The sequence below is a fragment of the Aedes aegypti genome, chromosome 3 (assembly GCF_002204515.2).
Source record: "Aedes aegypti strain LVP_AGWG chromosome 3, AaegL5.0 Primary Assembly, whole genome shotgun sequence".
Classification (NCBI taxonomy): Eukaryota; Metazoa; Arthropoda; class Insecta; order Diptera; family Culicidae; genus Aedes; species Aedes aegypti.
The window spans coordinates 116,153,810-116,173,116 of record NC_035109.1 but is presented as its reverse complement, the minus strand read 5'-3'; the positions used below and the strand labels follow the sequence as shown (position 1 = coordinate 116,173,116).

The 19,307-nt window shown below is 38.0% G+C and overlaps 1 protein-coding gene across 2 annotated transcripts in view; it reads right to left on the bottom strand.

Moving 5' to 3' along the window:
• The window catches only part of LOC5564337 (GTPase-activating Rap/Ran-GAP domain-like protein 3), a 469,292-nt gene that overhangs the window by 11,370 nt on the left and 438,615 nt on the right, over positions 1 to 19,307 (bottom strand). For both annotated transcript variants that reach the window (XM_021851565.1, XM_021851566.1), the window contains 2 exons: positions 19,072 to 19,181; positions 18,387 to 18,539 (listed from right to left, as the gene is read on the bottom strand). In XM_021851565.1, the coding sequence (XP_021707257.1) occupies positions 18,387 to 18,539; positions 19,072 to 19,181 (263 nt within the window). The remainder of the gene's footprint in view (positions 1 to 18,386; positions 18,540 to 19,071; positions 19,182 to 19,307) is intronic.

Below are 19,307 nucleotides of genomic sequence, written 5' to 3'. Positions count from 1 at the left end.
CACCGAGGAAATTTATAAAAAATTTGATGAAGATATACGTAATCGACCCATACTGAGGAAAATGGTGAGAATACTGGTAGCAATGCTTAAATCGATGGTTGTTATCTACACCTTATCAGGGTCACTAATTTTCTTGTTGATGACCACAGTTGTGCTTATAACCAAGGAGAAAGTTCTATTGCTAAGGGTATACATTCCCTTTGTGGATCATACGACACCAGTGGGATATGTTATCACAACTGCTTTTCATATGCTGATGATAGCATTTTGCGTGAATGGTTATCTAGCATCGGATAGTGTTTTCGTATCGACGATTTTGCCAATAGTTGGATACACTAACTCATTGAGAAGGGAAATAGATAATTTCAACGCATCACTGGACGAAATCGAGCGAAATGAGGAGGAAATAACGGAACAACTAATGCGCATCGTTAAGCTTCATCAAATGATTGTGGAATATGAATGTCAAGCAGTGAAATTCTTCAAAGATTCAAACTTGGTACAAGTTTCTCTGCAAGCTGGTTTACTTTTGGTGCTAGTATTCATGGGCCTCATCCTGCATTATCTACCGGCGATGTGTGCAACATTGGCTGTTCTCTTTGAACTGACGCTCTACTGTTCGTTGGGTACGGTAATCACTACGAAGGTTCGGTAATTAATATTTCAATAAACCACCCAAGCTAACTGCATCACATTTGCTTCTAGAACAACCAAATGATGGTCGACATTTATGCTATCAACTGGCACCTTTTGCCAAAATCGCAACGGATGCTAGTTGTGTTTATGCTTCACAGAGCACAAAATGGAAAAAATCTATACGTTGGAAATTTTGCACCAATGAACATGACGACCTACGTTCAGGTAAGATAGAGAAATTGTAAAATTATGACGATGTTTTCATATCGACCACTTTTAGATTCTGAAAACTGTGTATACTTTTCTGGCGATGCTCATCACAATGATGCACTAGGAGAAAGCTAATGTATGTAGTTTTGCGTGAAATAAATTGTATTCTTGTTTTACATTACATTGTTAATTGTTTTTTGTAAAGTTTTGCAATATGGTTATTGAAATGATGAACGGTTATCTCTCCATAGTACGCTAATTGGAACAACGTACACTATACATCCAGATCTGTAGCATATGATGTTTGTATAATACTGTGGAACACGTTTTTGTCTCAAGAACCAAAATACCGCTGTTTATTAAATCAAGGGTTGCTGAATCCATTGCCGTTTTCGAAAATATCATAGCACGTCTAGTTTTTGAGATATTAACTGTTGAAAATGCAAAATTTGATTATTTCAGCCGATTTGCATGTAAGTTTGCCAGCTTGGCATTTTTCGGTTAATTTGTTTAACAATTATTATCAACAAATTTCGATGCTCAAGAGTTATTTTTTAATGGTTTCGAAAAGGTTTGTATTGTGCCATATAAGAGAAACGTAGAATTTTGTATGAAGACTGCAAGCATGTTGGAAAAATCGAAAACATTTAAGTTTTGTCCTGCCTTTTCAACCAAATTATATCTGAAATGAAAGTTAAAGACAAAAAAAGAAAAGCATGCAATATTTGGTGGATTATATTACTTAAAAGTTTGATAAATCTTACTTCAAATTTCAAGTAAACATCAATGGAAACAGTATTGTATACAACTTTAGCAACCTGTAGCCAACAACTGTGACGTGCTGGAACAATTCTGAGAACGGCATCTGATTCAGTAAACCCAAATCTACCAGAGACACATAATTTCATCCTTGAGACACGCAAAAATGTCATTTTTGTTACGCTGCACAGTGGCGAATCTCCATACAAAGGTTGAACAAAACCTAAATACTTACGTCCCAAATCGCTTGATAATGGTTATCTATTAACTATCTTGGATACCTGATACCATCCCGTTGGAAATAACTGTTAAATTGAAAATTCGATTTTCTAGTGACATTTGTCCAAATTAATTTTTTTTCATTAAATCGAATAAAAGGGCGCATGTTTTTATTTTTATCATGTTCTATTCTAACTATTCAAAAATGTAATGATTTGACACAGAATTGTTGGACGTTTTGCCTTGCTGTAATGTGAATACTAAAGACATGCGGAGATAGGATGTAAAGGTATTCGATGTGCATTTGACAAACAACTAACTTTAAGTAAGATACCGTTTTGATTCATATTACGGACACTTAAGGCCTCAGTGAAGTATAACCCAGTTTGGACCATACAAAATAAATCATTCTGTATGATTTTTTAGCGTTATCGAGCGTCGGAAGCCTTTAACTTTCGGATGGTGGGTAAAGAATACGCGTCCGCAACTTGAATAATTTTAAATAAATCAAAACGTGTGGCCTTTTCATGATTCTTATTCCGGACGCTCCCTCATTTTTGCCTCATATTCCGGACGCTTTGATTCGAATTACGGACAGCTCATGATGATCATTAATGGAACAGTCAAATCATCAATTGAAATCGTTCAACCACTTAAGAGACGTCTAAGGTATTTGGGCATTATAAATTTGCAATGATATTTATGGAAAGAACCTAATAAAACGAGCCTCGAAAATGAGAACTTTTGGACGGCGAAAATTGAAACATTTCGTGTGAAATGTTTCCCATACAAACGAGAGTGTCCGGAATTTGAAGCTGTCCGTAATATGAATCAAAACGGTACCAGCGGAACACCAAGGACAAATCGTATTTTCCTCTTCTAGTGTGCTAGCAATATGATTATTTAAACCGGTGGTTTACTCAGGAAGGAATTCCCATATTATATCCGTTTCAACACTACAGTGGATGCGTTGTATTATGAACAACACTGGTAGAAAACCCTGGCTTGTCATACTCAGCATTAGCGTGCTGGTTCTGGAGGTAGAAAACCGCGCATTCGCGTTATTATTTTTCGCGTAGTCCATGCCAAAATGATTTTAGAACCATAAGCAACATATCCGAGGGCAAATCACCGAGTAAAATCGAATAAATCCTCAAAATAATAAAACTTTCATTCGTGAACGTTTAAGGCCGCACGGGACGTCATCATAATCACCCTATTCACTTCAAGAAGCAAATCTCAAGAACCACTCCATATATCGATGCGAAAATGTATCACTATGATTCGATATATGTAGTGCACAACCCGATACATTTTCAGATTCATCGGTTCACTAAAACTCGAGATTTGCTTCCACAAAGTTTTGATGATTATTGTTAGAGTGAGACGAAAGATAGGCAAAATAACACGGTCTCCCGTGTCCCCTTAATCGCTACCGCACATGCAGAACGATGCATTATTCGTGGAGTGTAGTTTGTTGTGATAACTTAACGACAAAAGGTTAATCGTTGTTGCTATGATCGCAGGATAATGAAGATCTGCGATGCATCATTGATTTTGTCATGATCACTAGATTTCCATCTTTGGGAAAAACATGACCTAACGCAGCCAATGATCGGTTAAGGCTAAGTAGCCCGTCATTCGTTTTGGCAACAATGATGACTTTTCAGCTTGTGTTTCAAAGTGAAAAAACCCAGTTTTGATAATTTCTATTGACTTGAAAAAGTATCACTGTACGCACTAACATACATAAAGTATGCTGATGCTTTTCCAGCTGTGTCAGTGGACACCCAACTGATTTTCTTTGATTCGAAATCGTGAGATGCATTAGCAACAATCATCAACGACGCGTACAAATTTCAATGACGGCCTACTTCGCTTTAAAACGCATGGATAAAAATGAAAATTAATAATCAAAATGGGGGGTTCAGACGTTTGATTTGACAAATAAATGTATTTAAAATGAGACATTTCTAAGTATTTCTTTGATGCAAAATACTCTCCTTATGTAAACGTCTGAATCTATCGTGGTGCTACAGTCGCCTCTCCACATCTCGATATCGAAGGGACCATCGAGATAGGGAGAGATCGAGACATAGAACAAATTTTACACGAATACTAGATTGAAAATCATTTCGTTGCCAGGAAAATGAAAAACAAACAGATGTCATTTCGTCTTCGCAAATTGTTTTGAATCTCTGAAATCTAGTCTAGTAACCTTTGATAATGGGCATATCGACATACGGAGAGAAAATTGGGAACGAAAATCACATCGAGATAGGGAGATATCGAGATAAGGAGGATATCGAGATAAGGAGGATATGGAGAGTGAAAATGTATCCAGGGTGAAGGGACCGAAAAAATCATCGACATAGGGAGAGATATCGAGATGTAGAACATCGAGATGTGGAGAGTCGACTGTATCATCGACTTTGACCACTACCTGGTTATAATAAAGCTGCGCTTAAAACTCCCTATTATTGAAAAAGAACGATACCGACGCCCGAACTCCCTGTTATTAAAATTGAACGATGCCGACGCCCGCCGCGGTATGACCTTCAGCGATTGAAGCAGACGGATTTCACCACAGAGTACCCCCGCAACTTGTGCAAACGTTGCCAGAAGAGGATTTGGTTGCTGAAGGCTGTTGGATTACAGTCATAACAGCCATCAACAGCGTAGGCGGGAACATTGTACGTTGGACGGAGACGACGTGACGAATGGTTCAACGAAGGGTGTCGATTTATTCTGGAGGATAAGGACGTGGAGCATTAGAAACCGAAGCGGAAGCAGCAGATCCGTCTGTTTCAAAAGTTTAAACCGTCGCCTGGAGGAGGGGAGAATGAAGAAATGAAACTGCTATTTCTTACCTCAGAAACTCGGAAATTCTACCAAAATCTCAATGCCGCGAGCCGAAATGTTGAGGAGAGGTGATTGAAAGGTGGAAGCAGCACCTACCTCGGAATTTTGAAAAAAAAAGCAACTAGCCAGCTCCCATTTTTAGGAAAGTTAAGGACACCGTTCAACAGCTCAAGAATAACAAGACAGTTGTAGAGTATGGTACATGAGCGGAACTCATCAAGATGTACCTGTTCACTTGTCTACATTGAATGATAGTCAGAATCTAGCAGACATAACGGCTGCCGGAGACTTGGAGCCAAGGGGTTATATGCCCTATCTACAATAAGGGCGAGTGTCTATCTATCTATCTATCTACTATTCCTCTATCTGCAATGCATGTATAAAGGATGTCAAGAGCTTGCAGACAAGTTACTAAAGGGTGATAGAAGGAAAGAAATAGAAAGGAAATATATATAAGATAGACACTAACTACATAAATAGTGTTATTTTACGTCACTGTGTTCGCATACCAATTCATAAAATGATAACGATCGACATTTTTCTTAACTTAGGACCAGTTGTTTATAGGTTGAGCTGATGGCTTTATTAAACTCTTTGTAATATCCCTTCTGGACTATTATGTACTTCATCAAAATCAGTTACTGTCAGTTCTCTTAAAATGCACTATCCACTTTTCTCAACCACAGTTTCACAGTTTCTGAAGCTGATTTTGTTTTACTTGAAGTTTAATTATCATTAAATAAGCAACATGGCCAACAAAAAATCGGTTACAAAGCAGCTGAGTTGATTCAATGTAGGTGCAATACAGTAAACTCAACAGAATATGCATTGCCATCTAGCATCACTATGTAATGTTCTCATATTTGAATCAAAGTCCTAATTCACTTCTTGAAAACATAAAGCTTTTTTATCAATATAAAGGTGTAGAATATAATATATTTTTTCATTGTTAATCAATTAAATATATAACGAAAATATAATCAAATATACCTATCAAAACTCCACATCAAACCATGCGAAATAACCTTTATCTCAAACGACGAATATTTTTGTCCCCATACCAACTTATTCTTATCTCTTTTAGATCTTCCAAATGGTATATGAGTCATCCAAGGATCCAAGGTAGACGAACTCGACGACCACCTCAAACGTATCCCCGTCTATCGTAACACTGCTATCTAGGCGAGCCCTGTCGCACTCGGCTCCACCAGCTAACATGTATTTTGTCTTGGCCGCATTCACCACCAGTCCAACCTTTTTTGCCTCGCGTTTCAGGCAGGTGTACAGGTCTGCAACCTTTTAAAATGTTTAAATGTTCAAAAGGTTCCATATTATCCGCGAAGCAAACAAACTGACTGGATCTCGTAAAAATCGTACCCCGGCTCTCCGCATAACATCTTTTAGCGCAATATTGAACAACAGGCACAAAAGTCCGTCACCTTGTCATAGTCCCTGGCGGGATCCAATCGAACTGGAGTGTTCGCCTAAAACCTTCGCACAATTTTGCATACCTTCCATCGTCGCTCTTATCAGTCTCGTGAGCTGTCCGGGAAAGATGTTCTCGTCCATGATTTATATTTATTTATTTTCGTCAACCAACGTAGACTAGTACATTTTACATATACATATTTTTGTTTTATTCCGCATAGTAAAATTATGAAATTAAAAAAAAAGTATTAGAAAAAAGTGTAGTGTAAGTAATGTCAACTTCATTTTGTTTTATTTTATGTGTTGCGATTTCGAACGGATTTGAAGTATGTTTTTAGATTTCGCCGAGACATGGAGAAGTCAATAGTTTCGCAATGTTGATTGTAAATGGCCATCGTTTGATTAAGAGGCCCGTTTTCGGCATAATTTGTTCGATGATGATTTGTCAATAAGTTACGATTTCGTAGTTGCCTAGAAGGTTCATAGAAATTCAATTTTGATGAGATTTCTGTAAAATCAATACGTTGTGAAACGACATCATTTACGAATGAAACTCTTGTGATTTCACGCCGCTCTTTCAAAGTTTGTATGTCAATAAGCATGCAGCGTGCTGTGTAGGGTGGAAGTGGAAATGATGTCCAACCTAATTTACGAAGAGCATATAGTAGAAATTGTTGTTGTACAGATTCTAATATTTCTTCGTATATGATTGAGAAAGGAGACCATACAATACTGCAGTATTCCATGATCGATCTTACATATGCAATATATAGAGTTTTAATTATGTATGGGTCATGGAAGTTGTACCAAAAGCATTTTATGAACCCTAGCATGTTATTAGCCCTGTGAATTATTGTATTGTAGTGGTCTACGAAAGAAAGTTGAGGAAAATGAAGGAAATGTCGTTTACATACGTAATAAAAAGAGGAGGTCCCAAATGAGAGCCTTGAGGGACACCCAAAGTGACTTGAATTGGTTTTGATTTGTTTCCTTTGAATTTTATGATTTATTAGCGGTCAGTTAAATACGATTCAAGCCATTTCAGCAGTCCTGGGTCGATTCGAATATTTTGTAGTTTGGAAAGTAACATTGGTGTGTCTTTGCGATCAAATGCCTTGCTTAAGTCCGTACAAAGAGCTTCTACGTGGTTTCCATTGTCCATTGCAATCAATGAATAGTCAACAAATTGAAGTAAATTTGTTAAGGTGGAGCGACCTTTAACCCCTCTAACGGCAGCTTCATTTTTTACCGTCAACAAAATATTCAAATCACGATAACTTTTTAGTTTCTCGATATTTTTGCACCATTTTTTTTACAAGTGCTCAAAAAACTCTTCAGGCTTAAGAATCTGTATCAAAATTGATCATTGGTCATCTGGATCCTGAGATATTCCAAAATTCCTTGGGGGACCGACGCGTTTACCATAACCCACTTTAATTTCTCAGGCTACAGAATTGTTATCGTTTTCGGATATTCACTCCTCGGAATGATACATTACAGCGAGTATATTGTGAAAAAATGAAACAATTTGGTGCAGCCGTCTTTGAGTAATGTGCATTTATGTTTCTGGTACAAACAAAGATCTTGAAAACTCTAAAAAACCTCATATCGTAATTATCAGATTTTACCAAGAATACTGAACCGATTCGTATGATTTTTTCAGGGTAGCTCGTTATTACCTGGCATTGTATTGTACACATTTTATTTTTTTGTTAGCCCTTGTGCTATTGAACAACTTTACTGAAGGCGCCATATTTCTAAGTGATCAGGCTACTGAGCTATCCGCAAAATAAAATGTCAATGCTCACTAGCGCCGTCTGCTGGCGTAATTCCGTATCAGAATCACCACCACATGTCAGCCCTCGAGCTACTGAACAACTCGTTCCCTTGATGCTACAACTAGATAACTCGAAATTTGAAATTTTTGACTTCAATATGTCAAAATATTATTCTCAATTAGATCAGAAAAATATCTACAGCTCATAAGCGTGTGATTCAATATACATAACTTGAAGTTTATTTTCCAATCATATTCTCTGCGAATAACCATCAACTTGTTAAACAGTCATATTTACAAAGTTGCACATCTCATAATTTTGATTAGCATTAAGGGGACTAGCATTAAGGGGACGAACTCTTTCGAGGACACCAACCTTTCAAAACATCAGGATCTAGAGATATCATATGTTCAAGTTATGCATTCCTATCCCTCATGGTTCATAGAGTGCCGGTACCAATGGCTGTAATGTACCAGTAGATTGGTCCTCTAGTTTAATCGATTTGTCAAATTTCAGCTTTTTATTTTTTCAAAATGTCATATAAATAATTAAATTAACGCACAAAAAATTGCTCACTTGCACCAGTAGTTGCCGTCGTCTTCCAATAGTGGATCAACGGATGGAAGCAGTTTTTGAAATGGATGTACCGTTTTGTCTCAAATTCCGAACAGACTCATATTCCGAACACTCGGTTTTTGTATGGCGATTCGGTTGAAATGTTTCGCTGAAATATGCCATCGCATAACAAAGAAATGGTAGTCAATTGCAATTCAATTTCAACGTCCCCAATATAATTTATTCCACGGGAGTAGTGATGACACTTTTAGTTTGAGACCAGTAGAACAAGCTCAGGTAAATTTATTCGCAAAACTATTCATTTGAATACGATTTATTCGTGCTGTTTGGAATTTGAATCAAGGTGTTCGGAATATGAGACAGAATGATGGCAGTGTTCGGCATTTGAATCAAAATGTTGTTCCATACTTTTGCGTTAAAACAAATGCTATCTGCAGTGCTATCTTTTATGGCTTACGAGATATTCAACAACATCCCCAAAGTGATGAAATCCCATAAGCCCTGGGTCTCCTATAACGCGGATTCATATAACGCCCTCCAACCATGTGTCTAATAGGAGCCCTGAATGTATGTGCTAGCCACAATCAAAAAATCAGTTTCATCTCATTGGAATCTGCTGAGATATTGCCGTGGGAGGAATGTAGGTAGCAGCATCTTATAGGAAACCTGACTGTAACATGTTTTTAATCGTTGGTTTTTTTCCGAGGCGAGTGAAAGGAGTATCATGTTTAGTGGAAAAATATGGTGGCCATCTTGAATTTTGACGCCATAATACTTTTTAACATGTAAGCGATGTGTTTAAAAAATCAATAAGTTCGAATACGACGTTGTAATGACTATTTTTTGCTGTCTTTATCATTTCAAATTGTATGCTAATGGATATGTGTAGTGGATGCATGATAAGATTATTAGAAATTATTTGATGGAAGTGGAGAAGAACGGAAATCATAGACATAAATCAAAATTGGTTTATATTGCACATGATTTATACCGACAAAAAAAAACATAATTTTAATTTAAAATAAGAATGTACTCTAGGAATTATTTATTCATTTTTTATTGTACTTTCTGTTGAACTTGCTCAGTTTTTAAACATATTCATCCTGCAAACATATTAATTTTGAAGTAAAACAAAAATCTGGAGCACACCACGAATCCTCCTCATATGAATGCCGTTCACGCTTGTCTAAACCAGAGCCGCCACGCCAGCGACGACAGGTCCAGCCTTTTGAGCTGCATTGGCGACGTGTTTGCCCGTCTTTTCCTGCAACCAAGCAAGTAAGTGATCAAAAAACAAGGAATTAGGTTAACAGCGCACATTCAGCTGAGGCCGATTTCGGGAATGCCATGCTGGGGTTCACCATACTTGCAATACTCTGTTCATAAAAGCATAAGTGTCCCATATGGAAAAAGAAGGCATTATTAATTAAAAAAATATAAACTTAACATATTTCACGTTTTGTTGTTGCTATTCAGGTTGAAAGTTCATATAGAGACTGTTATGTTATTATTATTTATTTTTTAATATAGGACTGCACCAACATCGTATATTTTGTTTGACTGACTGTTAATTCAATAATAGAAAATAATGGCTTCTCAGTATAGATAAAAATAAATACTGTTATTTAATCTTGTCCATCATTTGGGCAAGATAAAATAACAGTATATTAATTTTGTCGAGGCTGAGGAGCCATGATTTTCTTCATATTTTCCACAAAATTTTCAAACGAAGTATGTTAATATTATATGCGTAGTGAAGTACCTATGTATTGAAAAATGATTGTCAGGTGTTGGTTCTAAAATCCATATGGGACAGTTATGCATTTAAGGGAAGTACACTTAATCGTCAAGTGAAGGGAACGTGCGTAGCCTGGACGGTATATACTTACAACTTTTTTGCCAATCTTCTTCAGCTTTCCGGCCTCTGCCGATCCAAACAGCAGGACAGCAGCCAACATGACGACCACCAATAGCAGCTTGGTGAAGTTCATTATGGGGTTTTATTTCCACGGAGGAATGAGTGTAACCGTACGGATGAGCTTATACTAAATGATGCATCCGTTGGACGAATCACAGAATTTATATGAAACTTGTGGCAGCTAATTGAAACTATACTTTTAGATGGTGAAGTTTGTAAGCGTTCAATGATGTATGAAGAGTTCAAATATTTGAACATTGATAGAGGGGAAGCACTCCTAGTGACGGACATCTCGAAAAACCGGACTCGTCAAAATTGACGTTTTGCGTTGAACCTAACAATGTGAATATTATAAAAAAAAAAGTTTGGATCCAGTTTTCAAATAAGTTTTAGTAATAACTGGTATATGCATGTTATTAGCTGTTAGAAAATCAAATAGTTCGTCTTCTTTACCATTCAAAGAACGAGCATTCCAATTTAAAAAGTTATATATAAAAATGGATCCATTAGAGAAACGATAACAATTTTATAAGTAAATTTTACATCAACGTGGTTTTGAACATTGCATCAATCATTTTATTCAATTGTTCAGTTAAAAAAACTAAATCAGAGGGAGACATTTTCTGATTTTTTGTTGAGATAATTCATTAATGAAGAGACGGAAGTCGGCTGAAGTCTTCACTATAACTTCTGATTAATTCAGAGTTGGGATTTTATCCCATGCCCTCGGCGTAGTAAACACTATACCTGGTCCGTCCCATTATTTCGAAGTTTTGAATTTAACGATACTGGGGAATACTCCTCTTAATATTTATGACGACAGGAACAACTTCTGCAGTTCAAATATTTATGTCGTCATGTAACAACTTTGTAAAAATCCCTTCCCGTCATAGCTCCATTCATAAAATAAGTTTTATCTTTCCTGGGAGAATGTCGAATGCAATCAAGCACCCACGAGTAGACCGTTCCGAAACAATATTTATCCATCGTCGCACTTAACGATATCAAACGATTGATAAACTCTTTGCTTTATCAAAACAAAGGAACTACGGTGAAAGATACTATCGGAACCTTGTAAGGCAGACGGTACCTGAAAAATCCCCGCAAGCCGGAGTGCGCTCACTTATCACTAGATGTGACACTATAAAACCGCTCCCAGCAGCATCTCAATCTATCAATTTGTAGTTCGATTGCATTGGTGCCACTATTCGAGGAAGCCTACGGTCGTGTCATAGCCTGCCGCCGCCACCACAATGAACTTCAACAAACTGTTTCTGATTGTTATCCTGGCAGCGCTCCTGCTCCTGGGGCAAACCGAAGCTGGTCGGCTGAAGAAGCTGGGAAAAAAGATTGTAAGTGAACGCCCACCCTCCCCGGATTGATATTTATCGGTCCGAGCTGATAATGGATACTGATTCTTATTTAATTTATTTTCTCATCGGACAGGAAAGGGCCGGCAAGCGTGTCTTCAATGCCGCCCAGAAGGGACTACCCGTTGCAGCTGGCATCAAGGGACTGGGAAGATAATTTATCGATTGTCGGTGGAGACGGTTGCGCGATGTAAATCAATTTGTCCGATCAATAAATGTCTTTTTGACTAGAAGCTGGATGTTTTGGATGGTGTGATGATGATGGCAGTCTGAATAGATTAGTTTGTGGGAAAACATCTATGAAGTCATTTTAGCGGGTATACTGCTTGTTAATTTGGAAATTGAAAACAGGGCGATGTACACCAATGGCTATCAATGTAGACACCCGGTTTTTCTCGGGTAGAGTAAAGTGGGGCAAAAGTTCGAGTGGGGCAAGAGTTTCTTTTTAAGATTTCTAGCTCAAATCAAAACAAATCTTATAAATGTCATGGTGGTTCGAATGCTATTCAAATAAGAGACTTTCACTCCAAATATCATAAAAATTGATTGAGATTTGGAAAAGTTATGGCTGTTTGTTGTTTTTCGACGTAAATATTGTAATATTTGGTCAAACTTCCGATACATGGAACCAAATGAAGATAAAATCTTTTTTAATATTTTATGCAAGGGCGTTTCTAGGCCTATCATAAGGATGGTTTGACGTGTATTAGTTTTTCCATAAATAGTTGGAATCTGGGAGGGAGGCACCGATACTACACACGAAATATAGAACAACGTTTGTTTGAACTGCAAGATAACTCCAGCTTGCCAACAACAATCAAGGCAGGCTTTGGGAAAACCGCTAGTTTTCTTTTGTTGTGTACTTTCGATCTTTCCTGACAAACATTGAAAAAGGGCCACAGTTTTCTATGCAATAAATAATAATTTTCATTGGAAAAAGTAAAACGATGCGTTTTTCAATGCTTTATATTCAATCAGTTGGAAGGTGCTCACGTGACATTACTTACATTTTGTGTATGAATTGATGTTCATTCAATTTTTGTCACTTTTGATGAAATGCGAAAATGTGTTTTAATCAGTTACGCGCTTTTTCCATGTTTGTCCAATGTTTGAGATCTGGGCTCGCAGTGACAGTTCGTGACAGCGGAATCTCGGCTCACTATGACGTACAGAAGTTTTGTATTGGTTTCTCCCTCCCAGGTTGGAATCAATTTTTGGCCCATGGCGGGGCAAAAGTTCGAATCTGCGGGGCAAAAGTTCGACCCGTGTATAAACCCAAGGAAAATTTTCCAAAATTCCTGAAATCTACATATTATCTTCAAATTTAGCGAAATTTGCCTGATCGTGCGAAAAATGTCACAAAAATTTTACATTTTCACTTAGTTTTGCGAAAAACTGCTATTTTTTGGATGTATTACAATTAACCCTGTTTTGGGCATTTTTTGATGAAAATTCAGTGTGTATTTTTCGGCAAACATAAGTTTACGACAGGTATAAAGTACGCCTGGCATAAAAGTATTGATGTTTTGTGTTTTAGCCAACGAACTTTTGCCCCACACTAGATTCGAACTTTTGCCCCACCGGTGGAGCAAAAACTGTTATAACTAAAAATGGTTAAATATTTTGACACAAGTTTTTTCAGCAAAGTTATAGCCAATATGTTGAAGGTTCGCTGTATGGTATTTGTTTTGTTTCATCTGCTATTATTTTCCTGGAAACTTTGATTATACCACTAAGGTCGAACTTTTGCCCCACCTTACTCTAAATTTATTACTTTGAGGACTACAGTACTAATACTTCCTTCATATCGGGGTCATTTCTGCGTACCATGCATCGTCACTCTTATCAGTCACGAGCTTCCCGATAAGGCTGTTCTCGTCAACGATTTTCCTTTGTTCTAGAAGGTCGATACTATCGTATGCCGCATTGAAATCGAAGAAAAGGTGGTGCGTTGGGATCTGGTATTCACGGCATTATTGAAAAAATTGCCGTACAGTAAAGATCTGGTCCGTTGTCGACCAGCTGTCAACGAAACAGGCGTGATAACTTCTCTTGAACTCGATTACCACAAGTAACAGATGACGAAAGCTAATACTTGTAGGCTGCATTCAGAATGGTGATCGCTCGAATAGTGATCACACTTCAGCTTGTAGCCTCGGTAGCCGTTCTTTTTTCCCATGGGTCATATCAGTCTTCTTTTTCTTTTTGTGGCATTACGTCCCAACTGGGACAAAGCCTGCTTCTCAGATTTATGTGCTTATGAGCACTTCCACAGTTATTAACTGAGAGCTTTCTTTACCGATTGACCATTTTTGCATGTGTTTATCGTGTGGCAGGTACGAAGATACTCTATGCCCTGGGAATCGAGAAAATTTCCTTTACGAAAAGATCCTCGACCAGTGGGATTCGAACCCACGACCCTCAGCATGGTCATGCTGAATAGCTGCGCGTTTACCGCTACGGCTATCTGGGCCCCTATAGCCATGTTTAATTAATAGGGTCATATCAGTCATTGCAGACAAATGCATGGTTTCTCAGGGCCCATCTTGACGAGTTCAACTTCGACGTCAACCTTACCAACAGCTTTATTGTTCTTGAGCTGATGAATGGCATTCTTAAATCGCTCAGAGTGATCCGCAGTAATTGTATGCCATTTTATCCAAACCTTGGTACTCATTGCCTGCGCTTCTAACTTCGTTCAGGTGTTCATAGTAGTACCGCTTCCATTTTTTGATCACCTCACGTTAGTTCGTCAATATACTCCCTTCCTTATTACTGCACGTATCGGATCGCGGCGCGAAGTCTTTGCGAAATGCATTGAGCTTCTGATAGAACTTTCACGTTTCTTGAGACCGACACAACAGTTTTATCTTGTTTTGTTTAGTTCTGAAACCACCATTTTTTCTGCTGCGTGCCTCTACAGTTACCGTCTATAAAGTTCCACGTACCTGCAGTCTCAAGTGGACATCCGGTTGTTCTAGCCGTTATAGGCTATATCGAGCCATCGGCAACCTCGCTATGACCACGGTACCGAAGGAGGATGTGAGGTGCCATATTAGGGCCATTTTGGTACTCAAGCAATTATGTTTCTTGTTTATTGCTTATATAAGATCAGTTCTAGAATATTGTAGTATTGGGTGGTCTCCACATATAAAAATGCATGGTGATAGAATCGAATAAGTACAGAAGCAATTTATTTTATATGATTTACGCAAATTAGGCTAGACAACGTTTCAACTGCCATCATACTAGGCTCGATGCATGCTTATCACAGTGTCTCTGGTAGAAAACATTAATATAAAAAAAATCAGAATCGCTAAAACACCCAGCAAATGAAAGCTTAGGCATTCCCCTGTCATTTGAGACTGGTTTGGAAATGTTCTATCACGGGGCCCTGAACATTTTTTTTTTTAAATTTCAATAAGAGGTAGGTACCATATAGGCACAGAGAACAGACATGGAGGATCAAACAAAATTTCATCAAAACCAGGTGTAAAGGTTTGAATCAACCATCAGCGCCGCCAACGCAGACAGCCCGACATACTAACTAGTTTCGACAACACGATGTCGCTAGTGAACGTCAAAATGCATCAGCACACAAAGCAACGCTAGCAACAAGTGGTAATTTTTGATATCGACACCAGCGCCAAAGTGTAAAAAGCGGCAAATTTGTAGTCTTCTCAATCTGACGACAGCGCCGCGTAACAGGAGCATAACGACATGCTTTGAAATGACCAGTACATTTTTTTACACACGCAGACAAGAAAAGATGAACGACTGTTCTCTGTGATATAGGTGGTCTTCATTCTTCATATTATACTAATACTACGAATCGCTTTTGCCATATGATGACAACTCAATCGAATCGTAGAAGGACAGGTGTGTAGCTCAGCGAATCTCGTCAAATACGAGAGCAACATCATCACCAGCAGCATTCAATCCACCCGAAGCCAGCTGCAGTGCGCGGTCACTCACTGATGAGTGATGCGCGCGCACGCAACCGCTGTCAAATGGCGCTCAACGTCATCACGCGCAATGAATCAATCTACGATGATGTCACGCTGCAACTTACAGCGGGAAGAAAACTTTTACTGCGGGCCGTGTTGACAAAAAATGAACGATTTCACTGCGAATTCATCCGCTCAATGTTCATCCGGTGAACATTCCTTCACTGGATGTTGGTCCGGATGTCATTTTATGTAGAGCGGAAAAAAAAAGAAAATCGACGATAAAGAAGACTGTGGATAAGTCCATGGATTACGACAACGTGAACGGCAGTGCACCCAGATTCCTGATTTGTCTAGAATGTTCCAATCTGGAGAAGAATGGAATATTCTAGATGCTTTCGGGGGAGGATGTGGTATATAGCGAGAGGAAACGTCATATTGACGAACTATTTAATTTTACCCAGCTAACGGTCAAGTAATAAATGAAGTGTAAAGTAAACCGAGCTGGCTTAGGCTTAAATAGTGTTACAGTGAAGTGAATGAAGTAGTGTTTAGTGAATCAGTATTTCCACCCCGTGTTCTTTCTATGCGACGGGAGAAAGTTCCGCTTGAGGCACTGCGGCGCCTCAACATGAGTCAAACGGTATTTTCAGTGTAACACTTCCCAATCAACAGTTCTGTAACTTGTCTGTTATGTAGAGTGCATAAAAATAACATCCAATTTCAAACTATTATTGCAATTTCAGTAGTCATTACGAGAGTCCTGTAGGTTACATACACTACTCGTCATAAATACGGACTCACTAAAATAAGTATTGCAACACTCAGCTGAATATTGAATCACTCTGAAAAGTTTAGCATCACCTCAAAACAAGTAAATTCACATTGCTATATCTCGAGATCCTTACGACTTACAAAGAAGCGATCTTCAGCAAAGTTGTTTAGGGGATCAAGGACATCCGGGAAGCAAATAGTTTGGTTCGCGATTTTGCCGCTAGGTAGCGCTAGTGAGCATGTAAAATTGAGCATTTTAAACTAGTTCTAGCTTGTGATCCACAAAAGATAGAAAGTTCGGATCTTCGGCAAAGTGGTTCAGAAGGTCAAGGACATCCTGAAGACAAACAGTTTGGTTCGCGATTTTGCCGCTAGGTGGCTCTAGTGAGCATGTAAAATTGAGCACTTCAAACTAGTTCAACATTATGTGAATCCTGAATAACTTAAATATTAAGTGAATCGAACCTGAAACACTTGAATATGTAATGAATCAGACATGAACCACTTTAAAATGATTAAATAACCTCTGAAGTACTGAGACGTGAATTAAGGTGAAACATTTTGGAATCAACTTCTAAGATTGCACTTAAACTTCAAAGGCACAAATCTCGCGAAGAAAGCATCGAACAGCAGTGCACTTTTTATTTTGGCTTTGTGCACTAGCAGAAAGCTTAACATAAGAAGATCAGTAACGGTTGCTAACTATTTATCTAGTTTAGTGCCTTTCAAAACGTGAGTAGGGGCACAAGTCGGCCATTGTGCCGGCCATCTTTTAATTACAAGATGTTTCACCTTAAAATAAACCTTAACTATTGAATAACGAGACGAACCAAACCGGAATAACTGTTGTTTGAGTGTATGACACCTGAATCAATTTAATATGAAGTTACTCAGACACGATTCACTTGAATATCAAGATGAATTTTGATATCAGATGAATTGATATGGAACTAAATATCTCTGAAACATTTGAATATGAAGTTAACTAGATCTAAAACCTGAACTGATAGATGTGAATAACTTGAATTTGAGCTGATCAAAACTGAAACATTTGACAACGAAGTAAATGGGAACTGAATCATTTGAATATAAAAATGAAGTGTCACATGACATGAATCATTTGGATATAAAGCGAATCATATTTGAATAAATTGAACAAGAAGTTTATCGGTTCTGAATAACTTCTATATGAAGTGAATCTTACCTGAAACACTTCAATACGAAGTGAATTGGACATGAGTCTCTTGGATATGGACCTAATCAAATCTGAAACACTTGAATATAAAGTGAATGAGACCTGAATGCCTTGAATTTACTTCAAAAATCAAACATCAATCACTTGGATTTTTGACTAATCAAACCTGAAACACGTACATATAGTGATTCAAGCATGAATCACTTGAAAATGAAGTGAATCAGCCCTAACCTTCTTGAACATGAAATCATAAAAAAAATCGATACTCCGGATAATTGAGTCCGACCTGTATTTTTAATTAAATATGCGTACTAGTGCAACCTAGTGGCCAAATCGCGAACCAAACTGTTTGTCTTCCGGATGTCCTTGGCCTTCTGAACCACTTTGCCAAAGACCCGAACTTTCTATCTTTTGTGGATCACAAGCTAGAACTAGTTTGAAATGCTCAAATTTAACATGCTCACTAGCGCCACCAAGCGGCAAAATCGCGAACTAAACTATTTGCTTTCCGGATGTCCTTTATCCCCTGAACAACTTTGCTGAAGATCGCTTCTTTGCAAGTCGTAAGGATGTCGAGATATAGCAATGTGAATTTACCTGTTTTGAGGTGATGCTAAACTTTTTGGGGGTGATTTAATAGTCAGCTGAGTGTTGTAATACTCATTTTAGTGAGTCCATATTTATGACGGTAGTGTATATTTGTTCACTACCTACCACCTTATTGTCATGCACATATTCCTCGTACAGGTCCTTGATGAGCATCTCCAGCGTTCGTTCTCGCTTCCTGGCAAACGTTGGCGTCTGGAAGGTCGCTTTTTCGCCATTGATCAATTTCACTAGCAAGAAGTCACGAAATACTGCAGGATCCTGGAGAAGGGCAAAATAAAAATGGACATAAATACGATAAATTCTATGTAGCCTGATAAAGACAAAAACGAAAACACATGTAGGGAAAACTGTCAGCTTGTTCCATTGTCCGCACTCGTCAATCAAAGTCACGTGTGATGGCCATTGGCCAAGCATTCATCGGCAGGTAAAACTGCCCAAATGAAGACAGAGCACCCGAAAGTGCATGGCTATTTTCGGTCAATTGGATTTATTGCTCGGCTTTGTGGTTCACGGCCCATTTCGTGGTAAATTAAATAGGTGATGGACATTTATGTGCCCATTATGGTTGGATAAACAGAGTACTTTGGTTTGTTGGCATTTTGAATGGTTTGTTGGCATTTTAATGAGCTGAGATAAAATAACCAAACATTTTGAAATCGTTTGGGATATAGGACACCTTTGGGATTGCTTGCAAATAATTTGAACACGAATGAAATATAGATGAAAAATTTCCAAAATAATATTTAATTTTTTACATTCCGGCCAATCAGCCAATGATGTGTTTACTTACTTCGAACTCTGGAGGATTGGGCAGCGTTGGTCCAAATGGTGGGACAGTTTCATCACAGTATACAGAGATACGATACCTTCGACTTCGCTTCGTAACGACGGCAAACACATCTGCAATAGAAAACGATTTTTTAATTTTTTTTTTTAAATCTTAAACTTACTGATTAAATTTCTCAATAAAAAGTTTAAATAAAGAATCTTATTCCAGCGACGAAGGTACAACTTGATATTCAGTAT